Consider the following 21,173-nt stretch of genomic DNA (forward strand, 5'->3'; position numbering starts at 1 on the left):
GTGTGTGTATGTTTTCCACCAATACTCAAAAGACACATCCATTGAAAGAAGAACAATTGGTACTTGAATTCTTGGCAGGCATACAAAGGGTAAAGAAGGGCATCCATCAACTGGGCCTTGAATGAAACAGTGGATTGGCTAGAACCTTTGGTTATTGTAGCTGATGTGGAGGAGGGGCTAAAATCAGGAACAAAGACTAACCTCTGAAGGCCGCATCTTGGAAAACCCCATAGTGAATTTGTTAAATCTATCTTCCCCTACATTCTTCTTTAGTGGCAGTATTTTTGAATCTCCAATGCTGCACAATTTGGGCAGAGAGCATATCTAGAATAGTAGTTTGCAGTACTATTATTACAAGTTTCTGACTTCAACCACACCTAATTAGGCTTTTTAACAATAAAATATTGGGGAACAATACATCTCTTATTATTACCTTATTGACAGTGCAAATATTGTTCTCTGAGAATAGGTTACAGGGCAATTCTAGTGAGTCTATCTTCAATCTGCTATGACTCTTTTGAATGATTGGCTCTCTCTTAGAGATTAATAGAAGGCATTGGGTAACCAATTTGTTAGATATGTCTCATAAAATCTTTTAAGAATAGTAGGTGGACTCTGAAAATCTTATAACCATCTGTAGCAAATCCAAGAACCAGCCTCTCTGTTTTCTAAATATGGCAGAACAAGACTGGAAGACAGAATAAGAAGTACGCCATAAGGACTTGTTTAACACATTATGGTAAGGTCTAATCTAAAAACTTACAAGTGGAATATAAAGGCAATGCCCATTTATTATTTTCTCTTCCCATAACTGATGACCAAAGGTATATATTCTTCTTGAATAGAAGGGTTCCACCTTTCCACAGGATCATATAAAGCTGATCTTCAAGGAAAAAGAAATAAAATGCACAGATCTCTACAGATGTTACAAGGTTAGGCAACAGTAGATGTAAAATGGATCTTTGAATTGTAGGCAATTATAAGCTGAAAATGAATCAGCAGTGTGATATAACTGCAAAAAATGGCAAATACAATTTAATTACTTCAATAAACATACAGTTTCTGAAGCACAGGAAGTAATTTTTCCACTCTATGCTGCCTTAGTTAGACTGCACCTCAGGTGCTATGTTTACTTCTAGTTATTTATGTTAAGAAGGTTCAGACAAAGGCAACAGCTGGTCAGAGGACAGAAAACTGAATCCGGTGATAAGATGCTGAGTGAAATGGGTAGTATTGAGAAAAAAAAGACTGGAGATAATAAATTAAACATTGTGCTAAAGAAGAGGGGGTCAGAATCCATTCTCCACTTCTCTGATTTATAATACTTACTGCTAATGTGATTTTTATATTTTTATATTTTTTCTGTGGTTATTTTTATATGTAGTTTTACACATTTGTTGTGTACTGCCGCATGTTGCTTCAGTGAGAAGGGCAGCTATATAAATGTTATGAAAAAATAAAATAAAATAAATCAAAATAGAATATGCAAGATTCAGACTAATAGTCTGTAGGAAGGAAAAGATAGTTCCAGTGTTAAGAAAACATTCCTAAGACAAGTTTGATGCTGGAATCAATTGTCCTGAGAAGTAGTCTGCTTTCCTTCACTGGAAATTAATTACCCATATAATTAAGGATAGGTTAGACAATCATCTCTTGTTTTAATCTGGATCCCTATAAATTGAGCTGGGGGCTGGATCTGATGATCTACATGACTTCCTTGAATTATACGATTCTGTCTGTCATTAGAAAGAATAATGTCTCCTCATGGTTCAAATGCTCTGTTGGGCAGGTAGGGGAAGGATGATGGTGTGACAGGGTTGTATCATCCAGTTTAATCAGGTGTTTTGTAGGGTGCCTGAAATAAACATCCATAGTGAAACAAATTCCAGCTGCTAGTCAGGTTGGCTTCTATGTATGGAATCATAGAATATCTTCAAATATCTTGTGTTAGTCCTGCCAAATATAGCTTGAGATACTATTTATGATGCTGTAAATATAGCCTACAACTTCACTGTATTAGAAGAGATCAAAGCTTTATTCACTCTTAAGCTTGGCAGAATTGCTTTCTTCTGCATTATTTTTCCCTGGTAAACAGTAGCCTGATAAATTTATTTGAGAGACTGAATCTCTAGTTGGTGAATTCTGTTGATTCTCTTCTTACCAGAGCTAGAACGAAACCGCAGCATTTTTATTTCCCCAGAGGACTTTTTCAGGAAGAAGTGCCAGACAAGACCCTTTCTGATTTTTGTGTGTGTGTTTTATTTAATATATATATATTGATGCTCCAGATTTCTATATCATATATGGACTTCCTTCTTCCAACAAGGAAGCACATTGTTGGGGTGGCTTAGGAAACATTCATGTAGGTCAGTCCCTGCAACTGTGCCCAAACTGATCCTTATGTCTTCGGCACTCAAAACTGTCTCTACCTCTCTCCCCGTGTTATTTTTGACCACGAAAGTGTTCCCAAGCATTGCTGTATCATGCTCCCTTTAATGGATAGAATCCCTCCATCAGCCCACCACAATCAATCACCCTATATCTGTGGTTGTGCCAAAGAGTGTGCTGTGTTTTTTTTTTCTGGCTGCTGCCCAACAGAAAAAGGGACAAAATGAGGTAGGTGAGAGTTGCTGAATCAGGAGACTGTTGATGCAGCAAGCCAAAAAAAAGGAAAAAACCAGTCATCTTCATATTCTACAAGTTTCCAGAGTTTTTTGTGTTAATCTGTTGCATCTTAAAGCACCTTGAGAAAAGGAAAAAACACAGGAAAATAGAACAGAAAATCAGTGATTTATCTATTGATAGTTGTCATTCAGAAAAGAATTGTTCAGCATGATACAGACCAGTGTTTTTCAACCTGGGCAACTGTATGATGTGCAGACTTCAACTCCCAGAATTCCCCAGCCAGCAACACTGATGAATTCTGGGAGTTGAAGTCAGCACATCGTAAAGTTGCCATGTTTGAGAAACACTGGTACAGACAGTCTTGAATCAGTTCATTAACATATGTAAGATGGTAAGAAACAGTGATAAAGATTAAGATGATTAAGAAATAATAAACTCCTTAATAAAATAAGTTCAGTGACATAATGTATCTTATGGTGTTTTCCCCCCAAAGAATTACCACCTTGAGGTCAGCAACGAGATGCTCTGGCTGGTGAAATGTCCCTCATTGGTTTTTTTTTGAAATTATCATTTCTGATATCTGATTTCTTTCTATTCATTATTTTAAATAGATGCTGAAAACTTTATATAGTGTAGTCCAGACATGTCAAACACAAGGCCCGGGGGCCGGATCCGGCCCGCGAAGTGGTTTCATGTGGCCCACGAAGCCATCCTGGAAACAGTGAGGGAACGGCCCCCACTGCCTTGGCCCTGGCCCAGAGACCCTCCTTCTGCCAGAGACCCTCAGATCTGTCCCACTCCTGCCCAGGCCCCCATAGGCACCCTTGATGCGAACGATGTAGAGTTGGCCATGCCTACCCAGTAGGCCATACACACTCTAGCCATGCCCACCCAGTAGGCCATGCCCACCCTGGCCATACCCCGGCCCCCTGAGGGCAACCGCAATGCTGATGCGGCCCTCAATGAAATTTGAGTTTGACACCCCTGGTGTAGTCCATAATTCTGACATGATATAATCATACTATTAGAAAATAATGGAAATTGTATTTCATCTGGAGGGCACTACTCTGGGGAAAAAACACCATCTCTACCAATCTAATAATACACACAAATAGTACAACTTTCATTGCCAGATTATTGAGCAAGAGATATTTTCACTGCATTTTTTGACATTGAATGGAGATGAAGAAGGTCTAAGATGAAATTACTAAAAGGAAGTTTAGCTTGTTAAATAGTCATCGCTTATAATAGCTGCTGAAAAGCTATACAGGTAATCCTTGATTTATGACCATAATTGAGTGTGGAATTACAGTCGTAGGTTGTTGAAATTGTAAGTTGAGAAATCCTTTGACTGGACCCAATTTTTTTGACATTTTTTTGATGGTCATTAAGCAATTGGCATAGTCATTAAGTGAATGCCATGGTTGTTAAACGAATCAATTTTCCTCAACGTGTGTGTTTTTGCCAGAAACTTGAAAATAGGTTGTAAGTAGCTTTGGGGAGGTCTGTCATAACTTCAAATGGCTATTAAGTGACTGGTCATAAGCTGAGGACTACTGGGAGTGCTTCAATAGGCAAGCTGTGAGTGTAAGCTAATCACACGTAAACACTAAGTTTAAACAACTTCTGATAAAAGCTTTTTGTAAATGTATAGAAAAGTGTTTTAATAGTTTAGGAAGGCTCCACCACAAACCATGCCAGGCAATGCCAGGGATTAATGGTGTCTGGAGTGCTGCCCTTGCAACCCATTCTTTTGAAGGACATTGCCATCTTTGCTACTACCCACAAGCTTCAAACTGGCTAACACATTGGTGGTCCAAAACCTGGACATATTAATAGGAAGAGAGAGGGTCTATAGGGCAGATTGAAAATCTGGTGCTATTGATTGTGGCTCTTAAAATGCTGGCATCAATAATTCAGAAGAACAATTGGCAGGAAACAGAGTAAGTGTGTGCCTAAGTGAGGATGTGACAGAGCTTGCAGGGAGGAAAGAAGAGATAAAAGTCCAACTACAAGAAGCTTGCACATAATCAAGTCTGCAGTGGATACTAGACAAAAGTCCTGATTGAAATTGACAAGTGTGATTCTGTGCACTAGGAAGAAGGGCACAATTAGAGAGCCAGCTGTGGAATAAAAATGTGAATTAAGGCGGTAAGAAGCTACCACTAATCCCCACCATCGCCACAAAAAAAGATGTAGGTTAGTGCTTCTTTAAACTTCCCAGCAACTTCCAAAACATCTTGGATGCAGAATGGGAAGCCTGGCATATGTCAACCATTTGCTGGAGAGATCAGAAAAGGCGCTTCCAGGACCTGCCTTGTTTTTAAAATGCAGCTTTCTTGTTTGAGTTCATGTTCAACATAAACATTGGTAATATTAGGCATCATGGAGCTTCTGAGAATAACTTGATCCACAGTGATTTCCTCTTGTTATGTCTGTGAGGAAATCCAAATTATAAATTTAGTAAATTTTAGTATAGGCCAGCTTCTCTTTAAAAGAAAAGCACACATTTTATCAGAAACACACATTTTCAATTAGAGTGGCATGCCTTTAGCTGTTTTGATGCTTCCTATTTGTTCCATGGCTCCTCTTTGGAATTTATTTTCATGGAAAATGAACCAAAATATATTTAAAAAATACCTTTCTTATCATGTTTTGCAAATGCAGCATATAATTACTGAGAATTCTCTATCATATTTACCTTAAAGAGGAATTTTTAGCCATATCAAAAAGCTGCCAAGCCCAGTTGCAAAAAGCCAAAGCAATGATGAGAAATTTACATGAGATAACAAAAGCTATGAACATTTCAGGTTTGTTTTCATTTGCTTACTCTAAGATTTCAGTTTATTTTACTTTTATTAGCTTCTCACCAATAGGTTTGTCTTCTTTGCCTATCACCTGCCATGAGATGAACAGTTTTGCAAGGGGTTCTTTTGGGGATCCACTTGGTGCCACCTAACCTCTGTATAAGCTGAGCCTTATAGCAGATGTTTTTTAAGGGTACTGACCAATGTTAGTGATATAATATTTATTTAGGATTTAAAATAATATTATACTTTTTTGCCCTTTCCAGCAGTATAAAAATATAAAGGCATAGTGCTTTTCACCAGCCATAAGTATTTATTTATTTATTTGGATTTATATACCGCCCCTTTCCCAAGGGACACGGGGCGGTGTACAGGGCAATTAATGTGAAACAGAAGAAACCTGTCACTAGAATAAAGGTTAGTACAGAAAAAAAAATGAAATACAATTGTAACATAGACAGCAAGAGGCATGAATTCTCATTTAGGTAAGAATGGGATAACGCACTATCATTAGTTTATATTTTCAGGGTTGAAGTCACAAGCGGAGGCATAAGGGACTTATAACTGCTGCAGAAAAACTGGAGTAACTTAACCTGTTCTGTTCCATTGTTTGGAGCAATCTTCCTTTCTTTATCTCTAATATTTTATTCATATGCTTTATGTATTTTAACACGTTCATTTATATTCATCAGAATGGTCTGTCATTTCAAAAATATATTTAAAATATAAGTACTTAATATCAAAATAAGGGACAATGACAGAAGCAATAAAATAGCAATATAACACATAGTGAAAAACAATTTAAAGCATTTGAGAATCATAGTGTCTTCATCTGGCATTAAAAATAGGTGCTAAATTTAGTGTCAATAAATTATAGTCAATTGCTTGTATGCCATAATATGAGTCAACTGAGTAACCCATAAGGCCATACCTCCCATTCAACATGTCTGAATGAAAATTACCAGCAGTTTAGGTACTAGAGTTTAAGGTACTACAGAGCAGGTACCATGATAGAAAATGCTCATCTCCTGAGTCCCATCAAATATAACTCCCTAAATGACAAGGACCTGCAATATGCTTCTGGTAGACTTGATGTAATCAGGGTGGTCCCTCAAATAACCTTTCTTAACAACATGAAAGGCTTTAAAAGTTAAAAGTAGCACCTTGAATTGGAGCCAGAAGCAAACTGCATAGTAGTACAGCTCATAGAGCAGAAGTATAACAAATACCACTCTAGGGCCACATAGCATTCTGTACCAGCTAACGCTTCCAGTTATTCTTCAAAGGCAGCCCCATGTAGAATGCACTACTGTAATCTATCCAGGAGTTGACTAGAGCATACGTGACCATAAGCAAAGCCTCCCAATACAGACATGGGTGCAACTGGGGCACAACATGAAGTTGTGCAAAGGCCCTTCTAGTCATGACTCTCACCTGTTGTTCAAACAGGAGTCATGAGTTCAGGATGATCTCCAAGCAGACCCCCAAATTGCGTACTGGGTCTGTTTGGGGCAGTGCAACTCTACTTAGGATGAAAGATGATATAGAACCCAAATTGGCAGGCCCCAAACCCACAGCCATTCCATCTTGCCAGAGCTCCAGTGAAGACTTTTGTGCCTCATCCATACTCCTGGCACCCCCAGGCATCAGGATATGACATCAACAGAGTTTCTCAGTTTGCCAGGGCCAGAGATGTATAACTGAGTATCATCAATGTAATGATGATACCTCATCCCATGATGATGCATGAGCTTATCCAGTGTCTTCCTGTAAATATAAATAGGAATGGAGAGAGCACTGAACTCTACAGCACCTCACACAGTAGGAGTCAAGAGCAGGATATCTCCAATCACCACTGACGGGTACTGATTATGGAGAAAGGAGGAAAACCAGCATAATACAGTATCTCCATTCCTAAGCCTTAGAGCTGATCCAGACGGTAACTATGGCGATGGCATTAAAGGCTGCTGAGAGATAAACAGAGCCAAGATGGGTGCACAACTACCCTACAGCTCCTGCAGAGATCACCTAACAGCATAACCTCTCATATTCAGGCCTGAATCCCCACTGAAAGGGTTCCATGTAATCCACCTCATTCAGGGTCCTGTTGCATGACCACTTCCAGCACCTTACCTAAAAAGGGGAGGTTAGATATCAGGGAAAGCGATGGCTCTTTTTTATTATTTATTTTATATTATATAAAAAGGAGTAAAACGTAAGCATAATAGCGATAGAGATGTAGATACACAAAGAGTATTCTAACAAAGATGTGAAAGAAATATGGCAAAGAAAAACCACAATATACCATTATAATGATATATGTGAAGATTTCTTGAGGATGGGACAAGGGCCCCCTTAAGAGATGAAGGAACAATCCTCTCACCCAAGGAAGAACTCACCACCACCAGAACCAGCTCACATGACACTCCCCAGGCAGCTTTAATCAGTCAAGAGGGACGTGGATCTAACAGATGACCAACCTTACAGTCTTGAGAACCCTCTACACTTCCTCAGGTCCATCAGATTCCTATTCCTAGATAACAGGACAGAACTCCAAAAACCAGGCTTTCTCCTGGCACCTGCAACAAAGCTAGTGTCTTGTTATAGAATAGTTTTATTCTATTTCAGTCATTACACTTTCCCCCTTCAATTATTTTCCTTTCACTGATTTCAAATAACATATTATGCATATTGCATACATAAATAAAGAACTGGTTGACCTGGAGGTTAAACGTAAGAAGTAAAACCTAGGGGAAGGGTTTTTAATTGTGTTTTATAGATTGTAATGAGCCACCCAAAGTCATTGTATGAGATAGGTGGTCGTATAAGCCCTGTAAACAAACAAATCCCACAATGCAGGAAAAATGTTGGCTTCCATCTCATCTCATTTTGATAAAGAAAAAATAAACTCGAGTCCTTTTTCAACAGACAGTTTTTAATGTATACATAATGCATGGCTGTGCAGTGGTGTTTTTTTTAGGTGGATGACTTTGGATAAATTGTAAGAGTTTATAATTTGATTAAAGTTTTTGCATTGTTTCTGCAGAAAAAAAGAAGAGTTGCATTGGTTGTCGTGTTATGCCTCTCTGTATATTATAACAATGCATATTATTTGTTCTGTGTCCTCCCAACATTCCCCAAACCCAAAAATGTGTCTTTCTTTGCAACAAATATGCCAACACATTCATTTGTAGTGCTGAAACACCTTAACAGAGGAATGATGATGATGATGATGATGATGATGATGGAAGGTACCTTGGAGGTCATCTAGTCCAACCCCCTGCTCAGGCAGGAAACCCTATACCATTTCAGACAAATGGCTGTCCAATCTCTTCTTAGAGACTTCCACTGTTGGAGCATTCACAGCTTCTGGAGGCAGGTTGTTCCACGGATTGATTCTTAAGTGAACTGTTAGCTTTCAGAAGGTGATTTTAATATGAAAAATATAATAAGTTAATTCACTCTATCTTTGAACATATTTTCTGGGGTAAATTATATGTTTAATGGCTGACCTTAGAGGGACTATAATAATTGTTCAGTAGGCAGTATGTTATTAATTAGTTAGAATGATATCCATTTTACCCCCAGAGCTTTATGCAGTTTACCTGGGAATTTCCCTTCATTTTATTCCCATAACAGCATTTGAGATAGCTTAAGCTAAGAGAGGAGGACTGGCTGAAAATCATCCTGTGAGTTTCCATAGCTAAGGGTGGCCTTGAATCTGAGTCTCCTTGGTGCTAGTTCACACTTTAACCACAGTACTGTTGTTGTCGTTAGCTGCGAAGTCATGTCTGACCCATCGCGACCCTATGGACAACGTTCCTCCAGGCCTTCCTGTCCTCTACCATCTTCTGGAGTCCATTTAAGCTCACGCCTACTGCTTCAGTGACTCCATCCAGCCACCTCATTCTCTGTCGTCCCCTTCTTCTATTGCCCTCGATCTTTCCCAGCATTAGGCTCTTCTCCAGAACCACAGTACTACAGTGGCTTTATTACTCTTGTAAAGCAGATTCTCCTTAGGAAGGAAATTCTTTTCACTATGTTCATTGAAGGAGGTATGAGTATGACTCGGGATGTAGATACTTATGTAGCTGTGTTCTTTTTGAAGTTTTATAGTAAATTCTTCATTTGGCGTCCCAGCTTCCTTTAAGCTGGTGATTAGTTTTTCATATGACCCCATTGATAATATTTTTTCATATGATTACTTTCTAAGAAGGTGACTAGAGAGTTCAGGTTAGCTGAGAGTTTAAAGTCTATACCAAGAAGCAAGCAATCCTATAATAGAATATATAGCATGTAACAGAAAGGGATAATAGCCTCCACCCCACCCCAAACACACACACTAAATGTAAAGGTAACATATCAAAATTGTCACCAGAGCTAACATTTGTGGAGCATTACAGGAGACTAAACAAAGAATCAGAGGTGGGAAAAACTGGCGTGAAAGAACAGGCTGAAGTAGGAAGCTTCTGCTATTCAGGTTACTGCTTAGAAATGGGGTGAAAATATTTTTACAGTCCAGGATTAAAAAGGACCAAAGCCTAAGATATGGACAAATAAAGACATGTGGTGGACTTCTGTTCAAGACAGCAAAGGGATAATATAGCTCTTGTAGCCATTTTTGAAAATTAAAGATATACTAGCAAAATAAATAAATAACTGGTGCGCCAGTTGCGGCCCTACCTGGACCGAGATGCCCTACGCACAGTCACCCATGCGCTCATGACCTCCCGGCTAGACTACTGCAACGCTCTCTACATGGGGCTGCCCTTGAGGACCACGCGGAGGCTTCAACTGGTGCAGAATGCAGCCGCGCGAGTTTTTTTTTTTTATTGAAAAGTTTTAACATACATTTTATCTTTAACAATCCCCCCTCCCCCTCCCCTACCCATCCCTCCCTACCCCTCCCCCCCTCCCCCCCGACTTCCCAGAGCTAAGTACAAGGTATAAAAACAAAAAAACAATCATGAACATCCATATGCTAACAACCATAAACTCTAAAATCTATCGCTCTCTAGCTCATATAAGATAACTACAAGCACTATTAATATTAAATATAAAAAAAACGAAAAAAGAAAAAAGAAAGGAAGACTTATTCAAATGCTACATGAAACTTTTTAGTCCCATATTTGTTCTGGATATACTCAATCCATTTTCTCCACTCCATAATATAACGTTCTTGCGAGTGATCTTTCAAATAAGCCGAAATCTTTGCCAAATTAAAGATATACTAGCAAAATAAATAAATAACTGGTGCGCCAGTTGCGGCCCTACCTGGACCGAGATGCCCTACGCACAGTCACCCATGCGCTCATGACCTCCCAGCTAGACTACTGCAATGCTCTCTACATGGGGCTGCCCTTGAGGACCACGCGGAGGCTTCAACTGGTGCAGAATGCAGCCGCGCGAGTTGTTATGGGAGTTTCCCGATACTCCCGTGTAACACCTCTTCTCCGTGAGCTGCATTGGCTTCCGGTTGCCCTCTGGGTGAGATTCAAGGTGCTGGTAATGACCTATAAAGCTCTGAATGGCTTGGGTCCGGATTATCTAAGGGAACACCTGCTGCCGGCATCAACTTCCCATCGTCCTGTGCGCTCCCACAGGGAGGGCCTTCTCAGGGTGCCGACGGTTAAGGAATGCCGGCGGGTGATCCCCAGGGGGAGGGCATTCTCTGTGGGCACGCCTGCCCTTTGGAATGATTTACCGGTGGAACTTCAGACCGCCCCCGATCTGCGTACATTTCGCTGGGATCTGAAAACCTGGTTTTTTGATCTATCAGGCCTGGACTGAAGGGGTTTTAGCTTTTAATATTGTTTTAATTGTTGGGCTTATGTAATTTAATCTACCGTATTTTAATTTATACTATTTTTATATTATATTTTATGCTGCCCTGTAAACTGCCCTGAGTCCTTCGGGAATAGGGCGGTATAAAAATTTAATTAAATAAATAAATAAATAAACTATGGCTCGCCAAAGTCATGCTTGATACTCTTTAGATGTCCCTACATAACTTATTAAACAACTTACAGGAACTCTAACCATGGAAAATGAAACTGACAGATTCTTATGCAGTACTTTTTATCTTGAAATTGCAGATCAGAATGAAGCTATATTTGCTTCTGGGCTGATTTATTATTTATTACCCATTTAGAGGTTATTTTCTGGGCAATTTGATCGTAAAGCTGTGTGGTTATCAACTGCTGCAAACGCAGCTAAGGTTTCCAGGTGTGTGCTTATAAAAGGGTGATGTACATATTCCGTGTAGGAATCATCTGTCTCTTCCTAGTTAATATCGTGGTAGATATCAACTAGTTTAACATGTGCATTAGATCTTAACAAGGACAAAAATGTGTGTGTAAGAGAAAGAGTGACTAGTTTTTAAAGTTACTATTTCAACTGCAATTATTATCTGTGGTTAGAAGTAGCTGCCAAGAGAGTAGGTAATGAACTAATGAAAGCCAGGACAGCAAAAATGAATGAAATACAGTGTATGTGGTTTCCTATACCACTTATTCTTTTAAAATGCATGATCAGTTGCTGCATTCTCAGTGCTTTTGCTCAAATGAATTAACCATGTTGTTTTCTATTTTTTGTTTTAAATCTTTTTACACCTGCGGCAGACTTATGCATGTATAACTAATTGCCTTTTAGTGTTCTCAAATTTAGAATTACATTTTAAAACTAAGACCTGCATCAATATGGTCACAAATGTAGTTTTGTGCCTCCTTAATATACAAAACTACAAATGGCGTGAAGAAATAAACAAACAAAAAGTCACCTTGCGATTGTTTAATTTTCATGCCTGAGCTGAGAATGTGGCAGGATTCAACTATACTATTATTTTTATTAACTATCTAGCAATTGTGCAGCAGGGGATAATAGTATGTTTCCAAGTATCAATTCCTTGAATCCACAAAATCTGCCAGTGTGTATTACACTGCCCAGATATGAAGTTTTTTCATGATTTCACTGCATGCTCAGTACGTGGATTTGAGACTGCTAAATTGTGGCTTCTAAATGCTGCTGGCAGAAAAAGAGGATACATAAACATCTGTGCTCTTTTCCTTTCTCATCTTTTTACTTATTGTTTCCTACAATCCACTTTGATTGAGAGGAATGATTACCGGTATTTGTTTTAGGAGAATTTTGTGCTGTAACCGAGTTGGACTCTTTTTTTGTGTGTGGTAGCACTGAGGTTATGCATGTTTGTCTTCTTTGATTCATTCCATGCTTATTATGGCTGAGACTTAGAGGGAATGATTGGGGTAGATAAGAGACGCCGTGATGTGTTAATTCCTTGTGGCGCTTGTCATTTTCTTGCAGGCAATCCATCTGGTCATGCTAAAAAAGCCTTGAAGCAGCGGTTCCTCAAGCTGCTGCCCTGCTGCCGCCAGCCTAAATCCATCCCCTCAATCAGCGAAAGCAAGTGATACTTTGTGCCTCTTTATTTTCTCTGTGCTGTGACATTACAATATCCAGGAAGGGGGGAAAAGGATTCCCTCTGTACAGAATTTATATAAAATCCTTAGATAGTTCTTTTCTTAAAACAAATTTTAGATCAAATGTATATTGTAATAATAATTACATGTTAGTAACACCTAAGGTACAAAATGGATACCCAAGGCAGATTTTCTGATTTGAGCCACTAATATTATAACATTGCTTTGTGGTGGAATTGGGTCTTTGTTACCTTCTCTAAGTGCTTACTACAGTGTGCAGAACCATTATGGGCATCAAGTTTGTGTATTTATTCCTAAAGTACTGGCTAACTCTTGTTGAGAGATGGATCCTTTCCTCTGCCTATTGTAAACCAAGCTTTGTAAGACAGGTTTGTTCTGTATTTATTAACATCATGCCAGACACAAGTTAAGAATGTACTTAATGTCCACTTTCAGCATATTGTTCAACTCATTACCAGTAATAATAGTTGTATGCTACTGCCAAAGCCTGGCCTATTCTTTCAGGATGTTTTAGTGATCTGTGCAAAGTTTAAATAGTCCAAATGATAAGAAATAAACTGTTTTTCTTTCCACTCTTTTCTGATTTTGAAATACTTTTTTATCCTAGCCCCTGGGAAAAATAAATTCATTAGGGACCTTTGCAATATATCTATTGTATATGTATTTATTTGCACTCACACACTTCCCTTCCATATATACTTCAAGCAATGTACTGAAAATTGTCTTAAATTGAGAATACAAGGGTTCTTTTGCAATTCTCAATAGCTTATTAAGTTCATTGCTGTGATTGACTAAATATCCTTGAGAATCTGTGATTTACCGATGTCAATATGCATAGGGACTAAAGGATAAGGATTAGAGTTCCACAGCTTCAGATTTCTTTTTACATATTTGTGTTTGAGTCTAGAAAACTGGCAGAGACATATGTAGCAATGCTTGTGTGTTGCACCTCTAACTTTTATTCTCTTGGCTTTTGTGAATTAGTTTATGGTTTTACTTGCCTTGCAACTAATGAATGATCTATCAGCAATTTAACAAAAAGACAATGTTTTTTTAATTCCTGAAACTTTCTACCCTCTGTCTTAGAAGGTGAGACATTTCATTTTGTTTGTCTGCATTAAATCACTAAGAAACTGTTGAGTTTGGCCTTAGGGCAGTGTTGGATAATGAAGGAATATCTTTCAGGTGCAACAGCTCTTTGAGTATTCAAAGCATATTTGTAGCTTTGCTGCCTACTGTAAATATTTCTCCTACCTGTTTGAACATTTATATGCCTTAGGTAGTCTAACAACATTCCACATTTTTCATGTGTTTTCTCATCTAATTGAATGTAAATCCCAAAGTTATTATTGTACAGGGAAGTGGCAAGCATATATTATTCATTTCTTGTGCTCATGGATGATAGGGTAAGCTGTAGCCTCCAGTTCCCATCTAAACCTATCCTGAAATTTATTTTTCTCATTTTGATTCCTTTTAAGCATAACAAACAGGGGAACCTGGTTGATACTGCTCTATTACGAATAGACTAGAAGTCTACTCCTCCTCTAGCCTATGGTTTGTTTGTTTGTTTTATGTTTTATTTAATTTATATACCGCCCTTCTCCCTGGGGACTCAGGGCGGTTCACAGGGCATATAAATAAAAATACAATACTATACAAAAGTTAAAACAAAGATTAAATCAATGCCCAATTAAAAACAATAATACAATCTAAAATGACAATTTAAAACCCAGCTCCCCCATCAGGCCAGACCGGCCAATTCAAACAAATGGGTCTTCAGACCACGACGGAAAGTTCGGAGGTCCGATGCCGTCCGGAGCTCCACCGGCAGTTGGTTCCACAAAGCCGGGGCACCCACAGAGAAGGCTCTCCCCCTGGGGGCCGCCAGTCGGCATGGTGTGATCACTGGGGCTCTGAATTTCTTACTATGCCTCTGTTTTAAGACTGTATCTTCAGATGTTCTGTAGCATGCGTACATATTTAAAATAGATTCTTTTACCAGAAAATAAAAAAGAGGCATTTATTCTTACGTTCAGTCAAATGTAATGAGCCCTTTTGTGTCAGTCTGAGGATTGGGGGAAAAAATCAGTATCTGCAAGAGGAAAGAAGATGGAGTGAGGAAAGGAAGGAAGAAATTGAGGTTGTGCCTTACTATACTTCTGAGGTTCTTCTTTTTCCCACAGACAGCATAGAGGATGAGCTTGAGCTCTCCACTGTTTGTCATCGGCCTGAGGGTCTGGAACAACTACAGGAACAAACTAAGTTCAGCCGCAAAGAGCTACAAGTCTTATACCGAGGTTTCAAGAATGTGAGTTGAAAAGACTCTCTCCCCTTTCTAGCTGGCATTTCCTTCTTTCCTTCTCTGCATTCTCTTGAGTTGCTTCTTTTTTAAATGAACCACCATAATTATTTATTTACTATATACTCATGTTATTATACCATTGGTAATTGCTTATTTATATCCTAAAAAACGTGAACAATTCTGCAATCCTTTTTTTTTTGCAATAAGATTTTTTTTCCTGATTATCTAACTTAATACCCCATTCTGGTAGCAGTTTTCTCTTCAGAATTGACCTCTATACTATCTTCTGTCTTTATTGGGACTTCCAACAAATATATATCCCCCTCTTTCTGAAGGTCAAACTGCATTCAGCTACACTTCATTTTACTTTATCCTCTCATTATCTTCATTATTTGGAGACCTGAAGAAGATCGCAGTAAGTAGGTGCGGAAGGATTAATTTTATATCTGCAACATTTTCTTTTCTCTCTTCAGTTTAAAAGCAAGATAAAAATCCACTCTCTGTTGTTGCCAATTTAGTTATTTTTCAGAACATGAAGGGTGAATTTTAAAGTTGAAGGAGAAGACATAAACCTCCCTTTTGATTTTAGTCAACATAACACACAGCAGTATAAAGGGGAAAAATGAAGCCTGCTATATATTTATCACATCAAGTTGCTTAAAGACATTATAGAACAGCAAAGAATGATAACTGTTATACAGATGACTTTGTACTATTTTTGTATTATTTTTCACATAAAGCTGCAGTTACACCATTTAGTTCCATGTAATTCAATATTCTTCTTTTCTTATTTTCCTCCATGGTATTCTCAGAAGTTTTCTGCCACTCCAAAACCTTCCATATTCTTTCTATCCTACCTCTTCAAAGTCCAACTTTTGCTTTCATAGAGTGTCACAGGGAAAACCTTTTGCAGGTATAAACATGTCACAGCACCTAAATACTTTTTTCAAGTCTTCATTGCAATCCTACCAAGTTTGAGAGCCACTTTGCTGTAGTGATTGAAGCATCAGGCTGTGAGTTTTAATTCCACTTTAGGCAGAAAGCTAGCTGGGCGACTTTGAGCCAGTTACCTTCTCCCCACCCTAAGAAGAAAGCAATGGCAAAATTCTGACTCTGGCCAAGAAAACTGCAAGGATTTGTCCAGATAGTCATCAGAAGTCAACATTGATTCAAAGACACCAAAACACAAAGAAACAAAAAAAATAAATAAATCAAATCTTCATCCTACCTTTCCTACCAAATGCTAGTCTGCTGGGTCCTTTGCTATTTATATTTGATCCTGAAAGATAGCAGCTATCCACCACTATTAATTTCTCTGCCAATGTTAAGGCTGGTTGCTACACTTGCCTTCCCATTTGTCCACTGCCAATACCCCAGGAGATAACTAATATCCAAGTTCTTCAAAAGGAGAGAATTCCTCTTTCTGTTGTTGTTTGATGGGGAAACTAAAATCAGTTTCTCATAGATAACACTGCTTGCCGCACCTGGGATGTTGTAGATTAGCAATTCCAACTAGTGAACAATGTACACTTTTCTATTTGATAGGAATGCCCTAGTGGGATTGTTAATGAAGAGAGCTTCAAGCAGATCTACTCACAATTCTTCCCACAGGGAGGTAAGTCCTTTATCAGAAGAGCTAATATTTTGGAAATGTTGCAAAGCTAGGTAAGGAGAGTGAGCTGGCAGTTGTTGGAAATAAAAGATGAGAGACTTTACATCCTAAGCTATAGTTTCCTTACCTTCATTGCCAAACATATATCCCTGGAATAATCCTCTGCCTCCCTCACAGGATAAAGTAAAAAATGTGAACATTGTTCATTGGATCATACATCAAAGGAATAGTGACTTTGTCAACTGTGACACTTTTAAATTTGGCCATTTTCTTTGCCTGATGTTAAATTGATATTTTCCTTATTTAAAAGATATATATATAGTTATTTAACTCATGTAATCATGACTTTGGATAGCGCATATTAAATATAAACCAAACAAACAACAAGTACAGATAAGAAACCATACAGAATTGTATGTTATCTATAAACAATGTATCGGATAACATCAAGTTAGTAGCAACCAGCTCCAGAAGACAGATTTATTCATCATCCTGACCCAATAACTGGGACAGAAAGCAGATTTTCAAAGGTTTCTGGGAGGCAGACAATGTTGGGCCATTTTAAACTCAGAGGGAGGAGATCATTTCAAGGGATCTGCCACAGAACAAACCCCAATAGACAACATAGTCTCAGGGAGAGGATATAAAGCTTACCCAACATGTGAAAGTGGGTGGGATGGGCAAAAATGGTTAAAGTCAAGTGATCCTACAAATAAATAGGCTTTGTTTTGAAATGAACTTCACGATTATGTAATACAGAACAATTCTGTAAAAATGACACTTGTTATATTATCACCAAATCCTAAAGTTTTGCAATAGCTGGATGTGTTATTTCCTTCTTCTAACTTTCCTTTACTTAAAAGAAATTTATTATGCCAGTTCTAACCTGGCATAACTATCGACTCATATTTGAAAAATGAGGGGCTTAAGGTGCACAACTATTCTTGGAATACTGTATTCTCCGTTCTAATGGAGTATCACCAGCATAATCAGAATAGAGATAAAATGTTCAGCCTCCACTTTGGGAGACTTTTAGTTGTGGCTTTCATACTTTTTCTGTAGATGTCCTTTCTGGTGTGTAAAAGATAGTACACTATATTACATGGCTCTCTCAATTAGTTTCACAGAAAGCAAAATAACAGGATGCTACATTGGTTGCTGATACGGTCTTAATGGTATTTTTACACTTAATGGTATTTTTACGCTCACTTGTTACTAAAAGTATTCTTAATTTGATATGTATTTGTATTAATACATTCTCTTGTATACAAAAGAGGATGGTAAATGTTGAAATAACTACATCTTTTGCATCTAAGAGTGAGAGATTATCAAGTTATGGTATCTACAATTTCAAAAAAGTTTCAGCTTAGCTATTTTCTCTAAGTTTCCTGACAATCAAATGATTCAATAAAATCCACTAAAATATACATACATGGTAGTTCTTACTAGGTTTGATGTATCTGTTTTTAGATTCTAGTACATATGCAACTTTTCTTTTCAACGCATTTGATACTGATCACGATGGCTCTGTCAGTTTTGAGGTAAGATTCCATGTACTTATTTATTTATATGTGAGCCCCTATAACACAAAACTAAAAGCAACTGTACCTACTCTTATTTATTATGTGTATATGTGTGCATGCGTGCGTGCACGCACACACACACACACACAGCAATTAAAGAACAAAAACAATAAAAACAAAGTAAAATGAAATATATAACTGTCAGGATTTTTTTTAAAAGGTAGTAAAATAACCATCTCACAGGCTCTGACAATATGACTCCCATGGCTGGGAACACAACCACTTCTTCAAGGCCTTGACAAAATCCAGCAGAGGTGGGTCCAAGGAATGATGTATTATAATAGAAAAGGCTCATTTCCTGCGTCCTGCAAGATGACACTCCTTAATTGAAGGACCCATAGCATGTCTCTTCTGCTGGATCTGATGGGGCAGGTAGAAATGATGCCTAGGGATAGGCCTTCTGCAGAGTAATTAGTATTTTTGAAGAAATTTTATTTACCTTAGCAGTTATACTCAGGACTCTTATAGACAAATGAAAACATAAATAACACAACTTTGCAAAAAAGCAGTTAACCTCCTTTAACCTCACTCCACAAAGATGGGCTACAATAGAATTTGTGCTTTGTCACTTTGCCTTCCAAGAATGCTGTGTTCAGATGAATACCATGTCTAGTTAGATTTTTTTTAAAAAAAGGAATACATACTTCTGTATTCTAATTTTGAACCATGCCATTCAACGAATCATTGAATAATAGGCCATCTGCTGGTACTATCAGAATCTGTATCTGTCTAGTAACTGTTGGAAATGTAGGCAAAAGCCAGGCACATATTATCACCTTTGGTGGACATGGCCTAAAGCAAAAAAATTTTGATGAAAAATACACATGTGGTTACAGAAAATATTAAGAAAACATGTACATTTTAAGCCAGAACTGTTTCTCTTAGATATAATTATAGAGAACAATGAGAAAAATGTATATACTTAATATTACATGTATTAACAGCAGCGAGAATTACATTTGCAGAGTTTTGGAAAAATGAAGAAACACCATCAGAAGAAGATATAATTAGGAAAATTTGGGATTGTGCAGAAATGGATAGGCTTACATTGAAAATGAAAGGGAAATTAGATACAGAATATTTTTAAACATGGGATAATTTTTATAAATGGCTAGAAAAGCGGAACAGAGAGTAGAAATGGAAGTTGTATTACTATCCATGTTAAATATGTGAACCCAGATAACACATTGTTTATTAAGTACTAAAGATATGTAACTATAAAAATTTAATAAAATATCTATTAAAAAAAGGATCTGTATTTATGTGCCTCAGGGCTTAACACACGACAGAATGCATATTTTAAAAGGGGTGTTTATCACTAACAATACAAAAACAGGACAAAAAGTATGCCAAAGATTTCCAGCAATTCTAATTAAAGGAGAGGTTGAAAATAATTGCCTATACCTGTGTTATATGTATTAAACTACTAAATCTTGAGCAGTTGTATCTTCATCCAAATATTCTTCTCTACCATGAATGGATAGATAAAATCTGTCAGTCTATACAGGTAGTTCTCAACTTACAACCAGTTTCTGTTGCAAAGCAAAACCCTTATTGAGTTTTGCCCCATTTTACAACCTTTCTTACCACAGTTGTTAAGTGAATCGTTGCAGTTGTTAAGTTGGTAACATGGTTGTTAAATGAATCTGGCTTCCCCATTGACTTTGCTTGGTAGAAGGTCACAAAAGGTAATCATATGACCCTGGAACCCCGCAACTGTCATAAATATGAGAAAGTTGCCAAGCATCTGAATTTTGATCTTGTGATCATGAAGATACTACAAAGGTCGTAAGTGTGAAAAATGGTCAAAAGTCACTTTTTCAGTGCCATTGTAACTTTGAACAGTCACTAAATGTGCAGGTTCGCATCCCACCAGGCTCAAGGTTGACTCAGCCTTCCATCCTTCCGAGGTAGGTAAAATGAGGACCCAGATTGTTGGGGGCAATTAAGCTGACTTTGTAATAATGCCGCTTGGGGTGTGTGTGAAAGCCCTAATAAGCAGGCATATACATAGAATGAAGGCTACTGCTAAGCTTGTAAGCCGCCCTGAGTCTTCGGAGAAGGGCGGGATATAAATGGAATTAAAATAATAAATAAATAAATAAATAAATAAATGAACTGTTGTAAGTCGAGAACTACCTGTGGTCACTGGATCTACTTTACATTCCTGCAGCATATCACAACTGTAGTAGTGCTTAGACTGTATTTCATGCTTTCTTCATCACCTTGTCTCTCTTGCAGGATTTTGTGGCTGGTTTGTCCATTATTCTCCGTGGCACTATAGATGATCGGCTCAGTTGGGCCTTCAATCTCTATGATCTGAACAAAGATGGCTGTATCACCAAAGAGGTACAGACAGTAACAGAAATCAGTAAGGCCAGAAGATGATGAACTTTGCTTGAATCTGCTTCAGTAAGAATCTGCTGGCCACATTGGCTAATAATTCTTTCTGTGTTTTGACTTTCAGGAAATGTTGGATATAATGAAATCCATTTATGACATGATGGGCAAGTACACTTATCCAGTCCTGAGAGAAGAGGCACCACAGGAACATGTGGAAAATTTTTTCCAGGTAAGCTTAGTAGAGTATTTCCATGTCAGTATCCTGCACTTTTTTTCACGGTCAAGAGTATGTATTACTTTGGTCTGCCTTCTTGGGAGGACAAAGCCTTCCTCTTCCTCTTCCTCCTTTCCCCTTTCCTTTTGGTTCCTTCAGTCTCAGTCCTGCCCATAGTATAATTCCTATAATTATGTCCATGAACTTTTTTTAGCAACTTGATTGTT

At 38.0% G+C, this 21,173-nt stretch overlaps 1 protein-coding gene across 5 annotated transcripts in view; it reads left to right on the plus strand.

Moving 5' to 3' along the window:
* KCNIP2 (potassium voltage-gated channel interacting protein 2) overlaps positions 1–21,173 on the plus strand; it is a gene marked incomplete at both ends in the record, with an annotated part of 121,812 nt that overhangs the window by 99,183 nt on the left and 1,456 nt on the right. For 3 of the 5 annotated variants that reach the window (XM_083364384.1, XM_083364382.1, XM_083364383.1), the window contains 6 exons: positions 12,756–12,858; positions 15,080–15,200; positions 16,740–16,809; positions 18,277–18,347; positions 20,631–20,738; positions 20,857–20,961. In XM_083364384.1, the coding sequence (XP_083220510.1) occupies positions 12,756–12,858; positions 15,080–15,200; positions 16,740–16,809; positions 18,277–18,347; positions 20,631–20,738; positions 20,857–20,961 (578 nt within the window). Of the gene's footprint in view, positions 1–12,755; positions 12,859–15,016; positions 15,201–16,739; positions 16,810–18,276; positions 18,348–20,630; positions 20,739–20,856; positions 20,962–21,173 lie in introns of all 5 variants that reach the window. The other 2 variants (XM_083364381.1, XM_083364385.1) reach the window with 2 other exon arrangements.

Source organism: Vipera ursinii, assembly GCF_947247035.1.
Source record: "Vipera ursinii genome assembly, chromosome: 5".
In the NCBI taxonomy this organism is placed as follows: Eukaryota; Metazoa; Chordata; class Lepidosauria; order Squamata; family Viperidae; genus Vipera; species Vipera ursinii.